This window comes from Podarcis raffonei, chromosome 3 (genome assembly GCF_027172205.1).
Source record: "Podarcis raffonei isolate rPodRaf1 chromosome 3, rPodRaf1.pri, whole genome shotgun sequence".
Taxonomy (NCBI): Eukaryota; Metazoa; Chordata; class Lepidosauria; order Squamata; family Lacertidae; genus Podarcis; species Podarcis raffonei.
In genome coordinates, this window is record NC_070604.1 from 72112195 (window position 1) to 72130890 (window position 18696).

Genomic DNA, 18696 nt, shown 5'->3' on the forward strand with positions numbered 1-18696 from the left:
CCAGGTCTGTGCTACAGATGAAAGCTCACAGCAAGTCTAAATCCTTCTTAGTGATACCAATGAATGCAACCACAGGAGCCATCTCAAATGGACTCAAATATTGTTCTCTCCCTTTTACATTTCCTTTATGCTAGTTATATATATTTTTTCTTATAGACACAGCCCCTCTGCCCCTGGTGCTTGGTAGTAACCCTCCTGCCTTTGCTTTTTATTCTGATCTTGACCCAGGGTTAAGGGAAACTGTGATAAGACTTTAAAGCCCAGTAAACTCAGCATACTGTACATCTTTAGCAAACAGACTGATTTCATCCTTCCACCTGTATTTTCTGAATCAAGTAGCTTTCTAAAGTGACTGCTACAAACAGGAAAGCATAGTGTCTGCATTCAGATGATTATATCTCAGATTAATAAGCCAAGACAAAAATACCCATTTCATCATTCATATAGCAACTTTGCTCTTTACTTCACTCGTCAGCAAGGAAGTCTTCTGTCAACCATAGCTTCCCATTTTATTGAAATCAGGAACTATGGCTAATGACTTTGTAACAAGCCAGCATGTTAAGCTAAATTCAAGCCATCTCTTAATATCCTAGCTTGTTCTGAAGCTGTAACTATAGTTTCTCTTCCATCTGAACTGGGAAACTATGATTAATAGAAGAACTCAGGGTTAGTTGGTTGGTTGGTTTGCTTGCTGCAAGCCCAAGAGGTTCGGTGGTTTAGACCACTGCACCACCCATGTCCAGCTAGCGATGCAGCTAGGGATGAACAGATCAGCCCATGGGAGTCAACCAAGTGGGCAGCGGGGGTCCCCAAGCGGGTGGAAGGGTCCATAGGCCGATTAAATTACCCCCCATGGGCTGCTTGTGGCCCATGGGCCTTAGGTTGCTACCCCTGCTGTAATCTCTTCAACTATATTATTATATTAGCACTGCACAGAAATTCTCCTGGTATTGAGTAGGAAGCTAAGCAATGGTGGGACTAACAATACGATTAAAGAGCCCTAATCAAGGTCAAAAAGGTTACTACAGTCTTCATCATCCATGCTTTTTGCTCTCTGATTCATAATGTGTAGACTAAATGGATATGGTAATGTGACTGCTTATGCACATCCTTCACAAAATATAAGAAGTCCCAGAAATCTCAGCCATAATCCATATATTCATCTCTTTCCTTCTTTCCACTTCGTTATCACTTCTTCTCTTTACCATATTTATGCTGAAAATAAGCATCTAGTGGCTGTGTGCATTAGCAGCACTTGTAATTCAGGAATTAGCAATGACTACGGGATCTGAAAGACCACCAGCAGACTTGCCCACAAGTTATCCCGCTGAGGTTAAATGAGATTGCCTATCTGTGTTAATGCTTGTGCATATACTTCAACTCTCTAGCTAAGAGACAAGCTTCCTGTGTTTTTGAACAGAAGTTTCAAAGCTGATGGTTAACAGGAATGCTCCAAAGCTATGTCATCTCTTTAGGGCGTTTCAGCTCCCCCACCCCCAAATCCATTAATAGCACATTGGTTGTTGTCAGAGTGTCTATTATGAGGCTCAGGCTGTGAAAGCTGTCTCACCACCAGCAAGATATGACAGGACTGTAAGAGAGGGAGGAGAGGTAACCGGAGATAGATATGTGCTGCCTTGGCGACAATTTCTGGGGGGAAAGACAGAGATGGATCAGTAAAAATTTCCATTAAATCAAGAAAAACACAACTTGCCCCTAACATCACCTCTGATGGCTTCCTAGACCAGCTGCTTTACAGACACCCTACTGGGGAACAAATTGCTTTCCTGGCAGGACACTTGGACACTCCTGCATTAATAGATATGGATCCCAGCATGCCAAGCCAAGCAAGAAGGCAATTTAATATGAGCAACACTGTCATCTCAATTTAGGACAAACAGCTAGGATGCCCTACAGGGCATTGCAACAGCTTCTAGAAGTAGACAACATAAGACATTCTCGCTGTCTTAGGGCTATGCAAAGCTGGTGTTTCCAGTAATAAGCCAAACCAAGGAGAGTGGGAAAATGTAAAATGCAGAGCATTGTACTGTCTGGGAGCATCAGTTTCAATTCACAGGGCGTTTGCTTGTGCACGACTGCAGGAAAGCTTGGAAGGAAGAACCACAGCAACCACAGAAACAGGTGTAACACTAGGTGGCAGGCCTTTCATATCCAGGTAGCAAGAAACAGTCACAGAGAGAAAAACCCAGAAAGCAAAGGCAGGGAAAGCTTTAGTAGTTCTCTCTAAGCAGTGCTACACATTACAGAGAACAGCAATGACATGTGTGTGGGTGTGTAGCTTTTCAAAATGCATTATTCCCCCCCGCCCTGCAGCTAGCATCTTTTCCAGAATTAGTAGAAAAGGCTATTCCTAATCTACAGCTGCAAAAAGACAGGTGCTGCGATGCGTCAGAGATTTACCGTGCTGCTTTACTAAGTGATTTACAGGGTTGAGTTTTCACAGGCAGCAGACCAATGACTTAATCAGATACACGGTCTCAGATATGTCACATTAGTTTTTATTAAAAGGATGAAGCCACTCTTTTTAAAATCAGGGTTATGCTGATGCATGGCTCAAAACAACGGAGATCTATTCAACAGAAGATGAAATCACATGACTATCAGCCACAGGGTGGACATTTTCAAAGTTACGGTACTCAACGGTGGCTCAAATTATATGGAAAGTCACCCAACTGTAAACAGTGAACCAATTATGATGCTCTCAAAGCAGCTTGGAAATTGGGGAAGTGGGGGACACTCATTTCATGATAATTAACCAAAGTTACAGATGTCAGTTGGATGTTATAAATGCTTGTGTGAAACCACTGTTTGATCTAAAGCAAATTTTTGCCACTCATATACATCTGCAAAATTGCCAACCCTCCAAATACCTAAAAACAAGATACCACAGTCTGTTTTTAGGAAGCCAGCAGAAGTTTGCATAATTAGAAAAATCAATAGAGGTTGGAGGTGCTGGCTTTGGACACCAAGAATAATGGATGGGATCAACAAATCAGAAGGATGCCGTAGAGAGAGAAAATTAACAATAGCAGCCGGGACAAAAATAGTCAGGCTATACTTGGTACAGGAAAGGTTTTCAGACCAAGTGAGGCACCCCATATGACTCCCATGGCAGACCACAACAAAAATCCAGGCATTTAGAACATAACAGTTTGATCAGTACTAAGATGTCATTTGTTGGAAATCAATGTAGTTTTATCTTCCCTTGTTGAGCCTCTACCTAAGTTGCTAAATGTCTCAAGATCGGCATGTAGATTTGTTGAGTACTCAATATTTCTAAATATTATTTACTTTGCAATTAATCACAGGCACCATGCTCAATGACAGCAGATAAAGAATGCTGGGTTAAAAGTGATTATAAAATAGTGCAATCTTAGGGCCCAGCTGGATATGAAGAGGCCAGTTAGATATTTTATTCATATTCTGGCCCCATTCATGTAGAAAGGGAGGACGAATTAATTTTTCACATTAAATGGGCATGTGGGTGAGGAGAACTAAGCCTTCCTATTACCTCCCTGCTCTGAGTCATTTCAGTCACTTTTTATTTATTTTAACAGGATTTATGTACTGCCTAATTTAGAAAACAGCACAAGCAGTTTAAAAGCAAATAGACTTAATAAAATAATCAAATTCTAGATAAAACCAACAGGTTTAAAAACAAATATACATAACACAATTACTAATCTGGGTAGGTTTGCCTAAACAGAAAAAAATAATGGAAGAAGTATCAAAAGCAGTACAATATTAGAAGGCTGTTCCAGAGAACTGGTGTTGCAAATTAGGTAGGGTTGCTTATGATTGCAAACTGAACCAAATTTCTCCTCTATTTCTAACCAGATCCCCACCAGTCTCAGTTTTACCTGGGCAAATAAGTTTTAAAAAAACCCAAACGTGGCTGCTGCCACTATGTCTGGTTTGGAGACTGCAATAAGCTAGCTATTGACTTGTGAAGGAAGCTCAGCCTCACTTACAAATTAAACCCTATCCTGAAGACAGCCTTGATCAAGTCAGATCTGAAGTACGTTTCCCAAGTCGACATAATAATAACCCCCTCCTTCTGTGAATTGCTTCAAAACAGATCTTCAGGACAATGCATAACAAAAGGTGTAAACGCTATTGGGGGGAAATGATGGTTCAGATGAAGAATGATGACAGAGTCGTGACTGTAATAGCATGTTACTAAAACACTATGGTCCCCTTTTACTGGAAGAACACTATACTATAATAAAAGCTTCTCCTGCAAAACACAAGTTAAAATGCAGCCAAAAAACTGTGCTCTGCGAGAAGAGCCTCAGTAAAGGATTTTTTTGTATATTCTACCAGACCCCCCCAAAAAAACACTCAATTGTTCTCCCCACACTGTTCTACAACATTTATCTTTCTCTTCAATGAATCAGAGGAAGTCGATGGAAAGGTTAAACTGAGAAGCCATGAAAAAGTTTTCCTGAATACAAATACCAACAATTTCTCCACTTAAAAAAGTAATAATTTGTATGTGTTGAAGGCAAGGCTGCTGTAAGGGGAGTTGGAGGAAAGAAGCCGTATGGGTTAGGTGGGGGGTGGGGGAGAGACAACAATCCATCTAAAACTACAGCCACTAAGCCCTATGGGTAACATTATTTTGGGAAGAACCAAGTGATTGCCTTCATCCACGTGGTTCTTTTGGGCACTGTTACCATAGCTGCGTTGGAAGACAAGAATGAGGAAGTGATTCTCATGCCACTTGTCAATAAGTGTGCAGCCTGTCTTTTCTTTTCTTGGGTGATTATAGTTAAAGGTGAGCTGAGAATATGTAGCAGGGGTGCTGGTCTATTCCTCTTTCAGCCTCACAACAACCCTTCAAAGCAAGTTAGGCTGTGACCGGCACATCACCCAGTGTGAACTTCATGAGTAAATTAAGATTTGAGCTGAGTATCCCCAGTCCTAATCAGACACTCTTAATTCAGTTTGCCCTAAGTGTTTTGGACTACAACTTCCATCATCCATGACCAATGGTCATGGTAATATCCGATGGTAATATCATATTAATATCATACGGGAGGAAGCTGCTCTAATCAATACACCATATTGATAATCTTCTAAAGATTAGTGTGTGGATTCATGCTGCAGGCTTAGATAATTGGTGCTTTAAGCTGTTATCTACTTTGCCACTAGAGTAACAACACTTCTAGGCACGCTAAAAAATCTCACAACAGAATTCCTGTTTATTCTAAAAGACGACATTTTGATTTCACTTACTGTGTGGACTGCTAAAAATTTATAGTGTGTTTACCTGGAAACATTAAAGGAGGGAGATAAAGGAGGATGATTTGGATAGTTTTGAACCACTCCATATGTACAACCTTCCAAATTGTTGTGCTACCCATAGGTGTTTAGGACTGGGCACACCATTGTATTAGTACAAAGATGCAAAAAAATATATCTGAAGTATGTATTTTAATTTTCCTGTGTTTTATTGATTTTCAGATGTAACAGAACAAAGGAAACAACAATGTTGTTGTTGTTGTTTAGTCGTTTAGTCGTGTCCGACTCTTCGTGACCCCATGGACCAGAGCACGCCAGGCACTCCTGTCCTCCACTGCCTCCCGCAGCTTGGTCAGACCCATGTTTGTAGCTTCGAGAAACAACAATATTACCAACCAAAGACTATGGTTTTAAGGAAAAAATATGTAATGCTTAGAAGTGCATTTCTATTATATTGGTAGCTCAAGATCATGACTAAATAAACACGTGTGCCTTTAATGCCCCACTTTAAAACTTCCCGAGACCAAGGGGTCCACTTCTCCCAAGAGAAAAAAAAGGTAAAGGGCCCCAGGATGGTTAAGTCCAGTCAAAGGTGACTATGGGTTTGCAGAACTCGTCTCGCTTTCAGGCTGAGGGAGACGGAGTTTGTCTACGGACAGCTTTCCGGGTCATGTGACCAGCATGACTAAACTGCTTCTGGTGCAACGGAACACCAGAGTACATGGAAACGTCGTTTATCTTCCAGCCGCAGCAGTACCTATTTATCTACTTGCACTGATGTGCTTTTGAACTGCTAGGTTGTCAGGAGCTGGGACAGAGGAACGGGAGCTCACTCCGTTGCAGGGATTCGAACTGCTGACCGGCAAGCCCAAAGGCTCAGTGGTTTACACCATAGCGCCTCCTGCGTCTCTTCTCCCACCTTGCCTGCAAATTTGCTTACAAAGCTTTTCTGCTATTATCTTAGTTCCGCCCCATAAGATTTTATTAAAGCTTTTTCATAATACAGTAAGGTAAAAGAAACAAATCTAAATAAAAACTAAAACAGGGAGAGAAAGAGAGAAGAAAACACAGTCCTTTCTCAAAGGTACCTCTTAACCCTTGTCACGAACAGAAAGTGGTGCACCCCCCCCCCCAGCTCTTACCTGGGAGCTTTCTTTTCTTCTCCCAGCAAGTATGTCAATGAAAATGTTCAGAACAGAAGTTAGTATTTCCACCCCACCCTGCCTCCAGTGTGGAAAATCAGCATAATCCGTTCACACTGCGAAATCACAACTGTTCTCCTGTAGTACATGTTGAAATTACACAGATAACATTTCTATAATCAAGCAGCATTTATAAATGTTATGAGGGCAATTTGTTTCTGCCATGTGTCAATGTACTTTAATGCAATTTTCAATAGCTACATGTCACACTGAAAACGAAGATTGAGCTGTTTGGACGTCTATTGACTGAAATAATGTAAGTGATCATTTGCTAATAATTAATTCTATGCCCCACTGGGACGAATTACATTGCTTGAAAGGGAAGCAATACAATAACAGTGACAGGTTTCCCTGAACGGTGAAATCTTTTAGCACATATCGCAAAAATGCATCCATAAATCTATTATTTTGTTCTGCATGTGTTGCTATTTTCTCATTGATTTGATCAAACTTGTCAATAAACCATGTTTTCCACCATTACATTGTTCACAGTCAAGAGACAGGGTGGCACCATAAAAGTAATGGGGGATTTCTCAGAAAGGGTGAGCTTTAGCAGATTTTCTTTCATGTAAGTTCTGTTGAATTTGACGGAGTTAACTTTCAAGTACCATATTGGCCTAAATATAAGCCTCACTCTTTCCCACCCAAATTCTGACGCGCAGTTGCATCTTACGTTCTGTTCAGGATGCGAACGGGGGGGGTCCAGAACAGATCCTGTTCGCATCCCGAGGTACCACTGTACAGTAAATATTGGAGCCTTATATTTGTAGTTTATGATTCAGATAAAATTTGGAAGTGGAAAATGTCTTCTTGTCAAGTGACTAATCATGGAGCTAGTTTGATGATTTGTCTGAGAGGCTGTTTGCCCCATACGTTTCTGGTGCAGCTTATGGAAAGAGAACCTGACTAAGTCAAAGAGAGGACACGGATGTGCTTGCCACTAAGGACTTGGTTGGCTTAGTGGGTCACAGGTTGTTTAACCTCCTCTACAGCCTCTATGGCTTTGGATCTTTGAAAAGCTTCTCATTAAGTGAGGAAAACTGGGATATTCCAGATTTTTAGCAATGGTGGCAACGCACCATTGACTTAGCAGAACAGTAAGAGAAATACAGGTTGCTGGCATTGGCTTGCATTCAGGCTGTTGTCTGAGATTAGTTATGGACAGGAGGACAGTCAATACTGAAGCCAAATCCCAATAAGATGAATATGTTGTTGGTGGGTGGTCTAGAAATGTTGGACGATAATGTTTGGTTAGTTTTGAGGAGGGTTGCACTCCTTCTGAAGGATGAGGTTCCTAAGCCTGGGATAACATTAGATTTTTACTTTTCTGTGGAGGCCCAAGTTGCCTTGAGGTCACTAGATGGCTTTTGTCCACTAGCACTGATGAATCACTATTTTCAGGACCAAGATAGCCTAGTCACAATTATTCATAATGTGCTAACATCCCACTTGGTTTACTGCAACCTGTTGTACATGGGGCTGTCACTGATGACAGCTGAGAAACTGCAGTTGGTACTAAATCTGTATAAAGACTGATAATTGGTACCAGGTATATGGAATACACCTCACCAGTTTGAAAACAACTGTGCTGGTTTCTAATTTACTTCTGGCTGCTGAATGGTTTGGGTACAGGCTATATTAAGTGCTTTCAACACATATCTGACAAGTTACTATTACAGTATCTTTCTTTGAGACCCTTCTTTGGTCCCCTCACCTTCAGCTGTGGTTCCCTGAGTTTCCTATACTGTCCTCAAGGAGACATCCTTTCAGGGCCAGGTGAAGACCTTTTCTAATATGGCTTGCATTGTTTTAGTTTTCCACTGCTCTTACTGTGTTTATTATTTTCTCAGGTTGTTTTACTATGTTAAATTTATGCTAGCTGCTCTGAGAGAATATTCTCTGAAGGGGGGGATATGAATTTTCCAAATAAGTAAGTAAGTAAGTAAGTAAGTAAGTAAGTAAGTAAGTAAGTGCCATGTCATGGAAACAAGCAATGGGATGCCCAAGAGTGAAAACTGGTGTCCTAGTGAGAATAACGAGTCATCTCAATGCAATTGGTAAAAAGATCTCTAGCACTGAGCCCACATGCACAAATAACTTGTCTAACCTTGTTCATAACTGATCCTATGAGAGCATGTGGGACTCTAGTATTTTTAAAATGGTGATCTGTATCTTTTCAACTGTATCAAATCTTAAGCACCAGCAGAACAGATACTCTCAATACCCACACTGCCTGCTATTTGATTTAGCATAAAAGGTGTTGCAAGTAGGGGACTTGCTAGTGGTAGCAAAATTTAATTTCAGAGAAATGTATGGATAGAATGAAATTAATCGAGATATGACTATCCAACCATGACTCACTGCCCTCAGCCAAGGACGCTACTCAAGGATATATTATCCCCAACAGAATCCTCCCCCCGTCACGTCTTCTGTAGGATATTATTTTATGTCCAAAGTGTATCTGGTTGTCTATTATTTCCCATGCTTCTATCTGAAATACAGTTGCCCATTGTCCTCGACAACACACTCCTGTTTTCAATTCAGAGCATTCCCTTTTATGTGCTAGAGATGTCTCTTGTTTAATTGGATCACTTTATTTTCTTTTCACAGATCATTTCAGTTTTTTATGATATTCCCTTTACTTTTTGTAATATAGCTTTGCAGCAGAAATGTTATTGTTCAGGTTGAGACACATTTTCTATTCTAAGTCTATTCTCAGCCACTTGAAACAGTTCCAAAATATTTCTTTAAAGTGAAGGATTTTTTTTTAAAAAAAATGCTTGGTCTTCAATTCAGAGAGGTATTTGAAGTTACATAAGCCTCCTACACCCAATACTAAAGAAAAACAGTTTCCCCATCAACTAAGTAATTGAATGCTCTTTTCACAATCTGATAATTCTGTAGTTTTGTTTTAAAACTTCAAATATGAAATATGTATTGCATCTGTTAGGGGGAAAATGACTGGGCTGTATAGTTCAGAATATTTTTTTTAAAAAAAGAATAACCAAAGTTCTTCACATATTAACAACTCATACACAGGAATAAAATTAATGGAGGGCATCGCTGCATAGCACAAGTTTCACCAGATTATCAGAATTAGGATTGTGCTGAAGACTCCAAACTATATGTTTGGGAAAAAATCACGCAATCAGTCATCTAACTGTGAACCTGCTGTGCTGCAAATGGACATGCTTGAGGCAATTACCGGGATCTGCCCAGACTTCATGCAGGGCTTACTGCTCAGTCGAAAAAACAAGGTCCAGAGTGTGGCCTGCCATGTGTGTTGGGCCAGTGACATGTTGGGACAGCCCCATGGCTGTCATGGCGGCCATGAAGTCCTGAGCCACCCCAGAGCCAGCTGCCTCAGCATGGATTTTGAAGTCTCCAAGAACCAGAAGACTGGGAGTCCTCAACACCGCCTCTGAGACCAGCTTTGTCAGCTGAGGCAGGGAGACTGCTGGGCAGCGAGGTGCTAGTACAGGGCAGCAGGGATCCTGCTACAGGTGTTTGTCCTCCAACGCACAGAGTCCAGTGGAGAGAGGCATAGTGATGAGATGGATGATGGGGTGGGCAAAACTAGCAGACATATCTCTGCTCTCCCTCACAGCAGCATAGTGCCTGAAATGGGCCAGTATTTCCTGAAGAACCAGGTTTTAGGGCCTTTGTTGTTGTTTAGTTGTTTAGTCGTGTCCGACTCTTCAAGACCCCATGGACCAGAGCACGCCAGGCACTTCTGTCTTCCACTGCCTCCTGCAGTTTGGTCAAACTCATGTTAGGAGCTTCGAGAACACTGTCCAACCATCTCGTCCTCTGTCGTCCCCTTCTCCTTGTGCCCTCCATCTTTCCCAACATCAGGGTCTTTTCCAGGGAGTCTTCTCTTCTCATGAGGTGGCCAAAGTATTGGAGCTTCAGCTTCAGGATCTCTCCTTCCAGTGAGCACTCAGGGCTGATTTCCTTAAGAATGGATAGGTTTGATCTTCTTGCAGTCCATGGGACTCTCAAGGGTCTCCTCCAGCACCATAATTCAAAAGCATCAATTCTTCAGCGTAGGGCCTAGTTTCCTTCATTTAGGACTCCCACATACATTTGGATCACAATTGCTTAATTGGTGCCATTTGGGGACTTTCTGTCTGATTATGAGCTGCTATAATCTTATTATCTCTAAATGCATTGTAAAACTGTCTTATGGGTCATTTCAAAAGATTAAGTGACAGCCAAGGAGGTCGCTCTTTGTGTTTGTCTTTTCAAAAGTTTGAGCAAACACAAACTATAAAACCTGGGTCAATAGGCTCACTCTAATCCTCTAAGGTGCTACTGGAAGGATTTTTTAAATTTTGTTTCGACTACGGCAGACCAACACAGCTAGCTACCTGTAACTAGATCTAATCCTCCTCTTTATCTTGTATTTCCACCTTTTTCCATTTATTAAATAGCTCTCGCATACAGTGATATCGTAAGATGAATGCAAAGCACTCTTTGTGAAATGCCTTTTGTGTGATGCACTAGAGAAGTTTAGTTAGATTTCAATGTATTTCTTTTATATTTATTATTAGCAATATTCATCATTCAGACCATGTGCCTTATTCCTGCTCACATGTGAAACGTTTGTAGATGATTGCTCAGATAAGGCTGTTCTATAATTGGGATCCTGTCGTTGGTCTCTGTCACTCCCAGTCAGCCCATAGCCTCAGCTGATTGCATTAATGTTTCATTTTCTGTGACTCAGTGATGCACCTCTTTGTTCAAAGCAAAAGCTCACTACTTTTGTCCTCAATTATGTTAATTTTTAGATTCATCTTGATTTGCCTTATCTGTTTTCAGATGCAGTCAGTTGAAAATGATACACTGTCAGTGGGAGAGTAGAAAATGCCCCTTTATGCCCTGGAAAGATTCTCTGAGAATTTGAGCATTTTTATAATAATATGAAGTGTTCAACCCCAGCATTTCTGTTCACTTCCTCTGACTGCCATCTTTCACATGAAGAGAAGGAGCACATGCCCACAGGTAGTTTTTTGTTAATGGCATTCTCTTTGATATTGCAATTTAACCCACTGAAAATTTCTCTCACCTGGCCATATGGCTTAGCTATCCTTCCTTCCCACCACGTTGTCTCTAGTGCTTCAAAAGCCACAAGACCCCTTAAGACCTCACCGGGAAGAGGAAGTGCTTGTTCCTCAGCTTCAGGTGCTATGCATCTTTAGACAGTACCTGAAGTCAGCAAGGGGACAACCTTTCTGAGATGACTCTGCAACCCCAGCCAGTGATCTCTAATTTAAGAGCTGGGTGCTATCAGCAAAACAAGATTAGAAAGCTTATAAAAAATTGAAAGACGGATCACACTCCAAAAATATGACAGCTTTAGCTGCATTTCTGGTCCCAATTCCATGCCTTCATCCTGAAATGTATTTTCCTTCTGCCATGAATTAATTCTTGGTTGTAGCTTTCTTTAAATACAAAAAAACACACACAAAAAAAACAAAAAAAACCAGCCAGCTGCAGCCTCTGGCTGTGGAACTAGTTCTTTATCACACTGTTCCTGACAGTGTGTGTAAAGGCTGCACGTGCACGTGCGCACACACACACACACACACACACACACACAGCCTCCGCCTCCAAAGGAAGTTCACTGTATCCTGCATTATGCCTGGATCACCTTCTTTCCTGTAGCCAACTATTTCCAACTGCCCAGTATTTCTTTTTGCAGTGCTTCCAGTAAGCAAATGTATCAGTAATATATTATGGGTAAGAGATACAGAATTACTTATGTTACTATTACATCTTTGAACCCAGGAACTTAAATATCCATATGCTCTGTGGGTGGGCTTAAAGGACTCTTCACTATTTTATACATCAGATTTCACCAGTCTGGTTTCCAGATTATTTGAACTAAACTCCCATCAGATCCAGACAGCTTGGGACATGTTTGAAGCTTTATTTTCAACTTCTACAGATTCCATTCCATTCTGTCTACATCTTACCCTTACTGGTGGAAAAACACTACTAGGAATAACTACAAATCTTGGTGCAGCTGACAGGTATAGGTAAAATTATCTGTTTTTTACTCATTTTAAATCCAAATACAGAAACAGACATGCATTCAGCATCTAAACTGTGTTTTGCCATTTCTCAGAAGGAGAATAATTAATATGACCTACACTCTTAATAATGGAAATGTGGTTTCAGACTGCTATACGTTGTCAGATCTGACATCTGAATTTTACATCTGCCACAGGATCAGTGGGTTGCAGTACAGCACGGCACATATACTGGAGATAATAATAATGTCATTTGGCAGTGGTATGGCATGTTAATTGCATTGCACTATGGTGAAGTGAGGGTGACATTAAGGCTTATCAACACTCGGCCATGTTGAAGGCTCTAGTGTTTTCTTACAGATCACTGCAAACCATGTTAGACATTACCAGAAAAGAGTATTTCAGTTATCCTAGAGAAGCATGTCATATTTTAGCAATGAAACAACTTGCTTAGAAAGAGAAGCATAATGTGTCAACAAGATGGAATTCCACTTTCTACAGGCTAGAGTGCCCACTCAGTAGAAGAAAGCTATACATGATTACTGCCTAGAGCCTGTGGCATAATGCAAGCAACTCAGCATTTAGCAATAATGGAAAACGTCTGTCTCATTTTCATTCCCCTTGAAAAAAAAAAGTCACAACATGATGTCCTGAAACAATTCTGCTGTGAGCCAGCTCTTTAATCTCAGCAACGTCCTCCAATGTTACCTTGCCCATAATAATATATTTATAGCACATTTTCTTAAGAGTGCGAGTTGGAACAAAATGAATAAGGGGTAGAGAATCCAAAGCACAAGGAAAGAGAAATCTCTTTTATTTTACTATTTGAGAATTGATAGCCTTGTTATTTGTGCTTTAAAGACTTATAAATGGGCTAAGGAATTCTTGCTCCACGCTTTAACATACTTAAACATTAGCATTACCCCACAGATGATGGTGATGATGGTACTATTACTATGAACAACAACAACAACAACAACAACAACAACAACAACAACAACAACAACAACAACAACGAGCTGGGATGGATGAGCTAACTGTTAGGTGGATTAGTAACTGGGTTACTTTTGAAAATTGCTTTTATTCTCTAGGTATGGTAAGTACTTTAAGCAGATGTGAAGCAAGATTCGAGAAATGGGCAAACAAATGAATTGAACAGTCTCACTATTGGGATGGATCCATCTATTTCCAGGCCATGTCAATTTTGCATGTGTTCATTCACAAGTCAAATCCATTCCAACGTTAATCTGCACTTAAATACGCATTTTTACTACAAAGTATGTACAAAACCAATTTTTATCCCAACATATACATGCATTTTATCCTAAAACATGCATTCTTAATGAATTTGGGTAATTTTCTGATTCAAGAAATATATCACAAGTTCAGAGATTCAAGGATAATTATGTATTCAGCACATTTGTCCAGGAGACGTGGATCAGATCAGTTTGCATTTGGAATTCACAAAAATGGAATCACTGTGCATAGAAATGCACCTATATATTGTGTTGGATGCTGACTGCATACAATCCAGAGATGCAATTTTCTCTTATTGCATTGCATTGCAGCACCTGCCAGCATCAAGAACACTCCACAGGTCTCCAAGAATCTTATTCAATCTCTTGTTTTACACTTTCATTCCATAGCAACAAATTAAAATTAGTACTGTGAATACTGATAGGGGCGTGAGCTACACATGTACCTGATAAAATAGCATTTGTAATAGGCAGACCATGTATTCTTCCTTGATACTCAGGCCTAACCTTATCAGGAATGGAACTTCTTCCCCTTTGAACAGTAAACATCCTTTTGATATATAGCAAGCAATATGCTAGTCTAGTACAAAACAAGACAAAGGTGCTTTATTTATTGAGCTCTCATGAGCCTTGATTACTCCAGCTTTTTCAGCAGTCAGGCTAGGTGGCACAGAGTGTAACAGCTTCCATATTTTCTTGCTGGTTTCCCGTGTTAAAGACGTCAGTGCTTTACATCTCAGCTATGAAAGCGAGAAAGATTGGTCTGATGAATAGCAATGAAGGCGGAAGAACAATGTGTAATGGTAATCCCTTGGGAAATCAAATTATTGTTTTTATGAGTGAAAATAAAAAGGATTAGCCAACAGCAAAGCCAGGAAATCACTCTCAGGTATGCGGCATGCAAAATATATATTTTCAAAACTAAATCTGAGACAAAATGAACCTTATAGAGGATACACATTGTCTAATATCATTTTCCTAAATATATATTCAGCAGCTCCACAAGGGCAAAGGGTAACACAATGGGGGGGGGGTCACTTACATAGGGCTATCATACATCCTTTACAATAAAGAACATTATTTTAGGAATATGTTTGTTATCCCTGAACACAACACCTGCATCTAATGGCTCAGTTTGAACTCTAAGGCAAACTGTGGCTTAGCACAAAAGCAGAGAGATTGTGGCTGCTTCGCTTCTCCTCCAGTTCTGCTGCGGAGAGCAAAGCCATGGTTTGTCTCCTTCAGCTTTACCTTGTTCCCAAGCAGGGAATATGAGATGAGTATGTTTGGAATTTCCCACCATTTAAAAGTGACATGCCACACACACAGTGGCGTAGCATGGGGGGTGCAGGGGGGCCCGGCCGCACCGGGCGCAACATCTGGGGGTTAGGGTTAGGGGGCGCAAATCCACGGGTTAGGGGGCGCAAATCCATGGGTTAGGGGGTACAAATTACTTGCCTTGCCCCGGGTGCTGACAACCCACCCCACGCCACTGCACACACACAAATGTTTGCTTATGAGAAAGCCAAGCCCAAGATAAAAACCTTGACATGCTCGTTTTCCATGAACAGAGATTCTGATGCTGAGGAGTATTCAATAATGCAACCCCACCCATCCTGAAGTGGCTGGATCACCTTCCCCCTCTAAATGCTTGGGTTAGGTTTAAGATGTTGGTGACTCCTGAGATCCAGAGCCAAAAGCAGCTATCTAAAGGGTCTGCTGCATAGCCCCATTGTTCTTACTTGATGAATGGAGGGTGCTGCTGTCTGACAGAGCTATTGCTAATGAAACAAGGGAAGAGGCAGAGGCAATCTCTCTGTTTGGTTTGGACAACATTTATTTAAAACGAGCTTTCATTTGGCACTGTCATGTTATCTGCATTATTCTTCATCGATCTGCTCAAAACACACGGCATCATTTTACTTACTTGACTCTTTCACACCCTGCCCCTCCCCATACCTGTTTAAATAGAGTGCTGCTTATAACAAATCCTTTGGCTCCAGAACCTTTACCGTTTTGCTGACTGCTGGGAGTTTTAAAGAGAGTCAAAGCTCTTGGCTTGTCATTTGCACAGCCCCACTCTTCACTGTAACTACTTAGATCAGCAACTTCACAAACCAATTAAAGCAAAGCATTCTGGGACAGACATACTCTACATGACAAAGTGGTCATTTCTGTGCTGCAGCAGTGAATTATTATTATTATTTATTGGGATCTGCTCTTTCTGCCACGAAGAGCAGCTCAGAGTCACCAGTGAGACAGAGAAATTCAGATATCCCCCTCCACCCCTCCTTTACTTCACAACCTTAACTGATAGTCATAGAACTATTGGGAGTTTTTCTTACCCCACAGCCCATTCCATTGCTTGGCTCACAAACTATCTTTCTGACTTCTGGTTCAGGAAGCAGACCGGCTCCACATCCTGGGGTAGGACATAGGACGCCACCCATCTGCAGAACACACTCTTCTGCACCGTAGCACTGGTAACGGTTGTACTACAAAGGAGGAAAAAAAAATTGTGCTGCTTTATCAGCATTTAAACATTTCGAACATACCTTCCACTAATTTATCCAGTTAACCAGAGTCTGAAAAACCACCTTGCTGCATATGAGTTGTAAAGAGTTTCTGATCCCATCACAAGTAGGATTTGGAGTTCAGAGATGTCCCTTTTTGCCTCTTTTCTGCTAGCTTTGCAGTTTCTGTTTCTGCAGCAGTCCAGAAGCTTTTGCTTCTTTCTTAGATGAACCATTGCTTGCTGCAGGCTCTGTTCACACATGAGAAGTCAAACCATGGCTTACTGCAAACACACAAATGTGTAGGCTCCCACAGTTTCCTGATGCTGTGTTCCTTCTCAGTTCTTTTAGCTCAGTGGCACTGCATGGAAACCAAGCCAAGGTGTGTTGTCTGAACATAGGATCATTGTGAAGCTCTTTCCTCTGTTACTAATACCTGTAATCAAGGTTTGGCTTACTGTGCTGTACAAACTGGGACATGTAGTCCAAACCTTGAAAAACTGTGGTTAATCTTAACTATGGTTAGCTGAAACTACCCAGCTCTGACCCATAGTTTATGAAGCTGGTTTATTTCAACTAACCACAGTTTTGGGTTCAGATGACATGCTAAACTACAGTTAATCTAAAGCGAAAGTAGAAGCTTCTGATTCCCTCTTTATGGCCACAGCAAAGCAGAAGAGGGAGCTCATAGTTTAGAATTACATCAGAACACAGCCATGCTATTCCTCTTGAACAGAAAGGCTGATAATCACAGCTACCCCAGCTCTGCAATGCCTCCCATGCTTTGACAGAGCAGAAAGCGAATGGTTAAAGGTGGGGAGATAGTGTAAGTCTATCTCAAACACATCTGAAAGTCTGTGCCACACATGCTGCAGCTAAAGAGCTGCCAAAATTTCTGTTATCATTCTGCACCTGAAGTAAAAAGCTTCCAGTGTGATATAAAGGGCATTGCTGTTTTATTTTTTTAATTTTCATGTACAAACAATACTTTAAAAAATAATCAATTCTGCTTTTGTAAGTTATAAGCAAGAAAATTGATTTACTGGGTTTGATTTGGAGGGAAAGTTGTATTTTGTCAGGGAATTTGACATTTTCTACTGGCTCAGTACAGAAATCATGCCAAATCATTAAACTATTATTGCACTGTCAAGATTTTTTTTTTAAAAAAAATTTGGTGCTACCCAAGGCAACTAATAGATGCATCTGAAAAGAGAAGATCCTCCTAAATGCATTCACACGTTTTACTCTCCAGTGACCAAGCTGTCTCCTGCCTTTGAATCTGAAGTATGTTTTCAAGGTACAGTGGTACCTTGGGTTACATACGCTTCAGGTTACAGACTCTGCTAACCCAGAAACAGTACCTCAGGTTAAGAACTTTGCTTGAGGATGAGAACAGAAATCGTGCAGCGGCGGCGCAGCGGCAGCGAGAGGCCCCATTAGCTAAAGTGGTATCTCAGGTTAAGAACAGTTTCAGGTTAAGAACAGACCTCCGGAACAAATTAAGTTCTTAACCCGCGGTACCACTGTACCTCTTTTTCATTTTGCTCCCTTTTAATTCCTCCCCGCCCCCGCCAAAATATTATGTAGTCTTGTCTGAACCAGCGTATCACTGTAAGAAACTGCTGTACTGTTGTGAAATTTGTTTGTTTGTTTGTTTATCATCATCATCATCCCCCCTTTTCCTCCGATGGGATTCAAGGCAGCTTACAAATAAAAATAAGAACTGCTGAAAACAGAGTCAGGAAATTATTTACAATTGGCACATAACAGTAACTCTGGTACAGCTTTGTTAGCAACATAATTATACATAGACACATACATCCTAGTATCTCTTTGGTTGTTCTATCTGCTTGGGTTCCGACAGCCTTAAATAATAATAATAATAATAATAATAATAATAATAATAATAATAATAATAATAATAATTTATTTATACCCCTCCCATCTGCCTGGGTTTCCCTAGCCACTCTGGGAGGCTCCCAACCGAACAGTAAAAACACAATACAGCATTAAACATTAAAAACATTCCTTCAGATGTCTTTTAAAAGTAAGACAAGGCGGGTACCACTACTGAGAAGGGCCTCTGGCTGGTTCCCTGTATCCTCACTTCTCGCAGTGAGGGAACCGCCAGAAGGCCCTCGGCACTAGATCTCAGTATCCAAGCTGAACAATGGGGGTGGAGATGCTCCTTGAAAGGGAGGATGGCATGTTGGAATTCCCACATTATAAAAATAAATATAAATAAATTCTGCAACTGAAAAAAAAATCAGGAGGAGGATTCCACCCCATCTCATTATTTGTTGTGCTTATCTTGTACTTGCAGGAGTTGCGTTTTTGTTTTAATGCAAGGGAGCTTGTAAAATTGTGGCACACCCACCCACCTGCAGTTTAAAACAGTACATTCCATTTCACCACCTCTAGATAC

The 18696-nt window shown here is 40.9% G+C and overlaps 1 protein-coding gene across 4 annotated transcripts in view; it reads right to left on the bottom strand.

The window, feature by feature from the left end:
- Positions 1-18696, bottom strand: part of PRKN (parkin RBR E3 ubiquitin protein ligase) — a 589279-nt gene that overhangs the window by 60171 nt on the left and 510412 nt on the right. For 3 of the 4 annotated variants that reach the window (XM_053382342.1, XM_053382339.1, XM_053382341.1), the window contains one exon: positions 16104-16253. In XM_053382342.1, coding sequence (XP_053238317.1) covers positions 16104-16253 — 150 coding nt within the window. Of the gene's footprint in view, positions 1-14159; positions 14499-16103; positions 16254-18696 lie in introns of those variants that run through there. The other variant, XM_053382343.1, reaches the window with a different exon arrangement.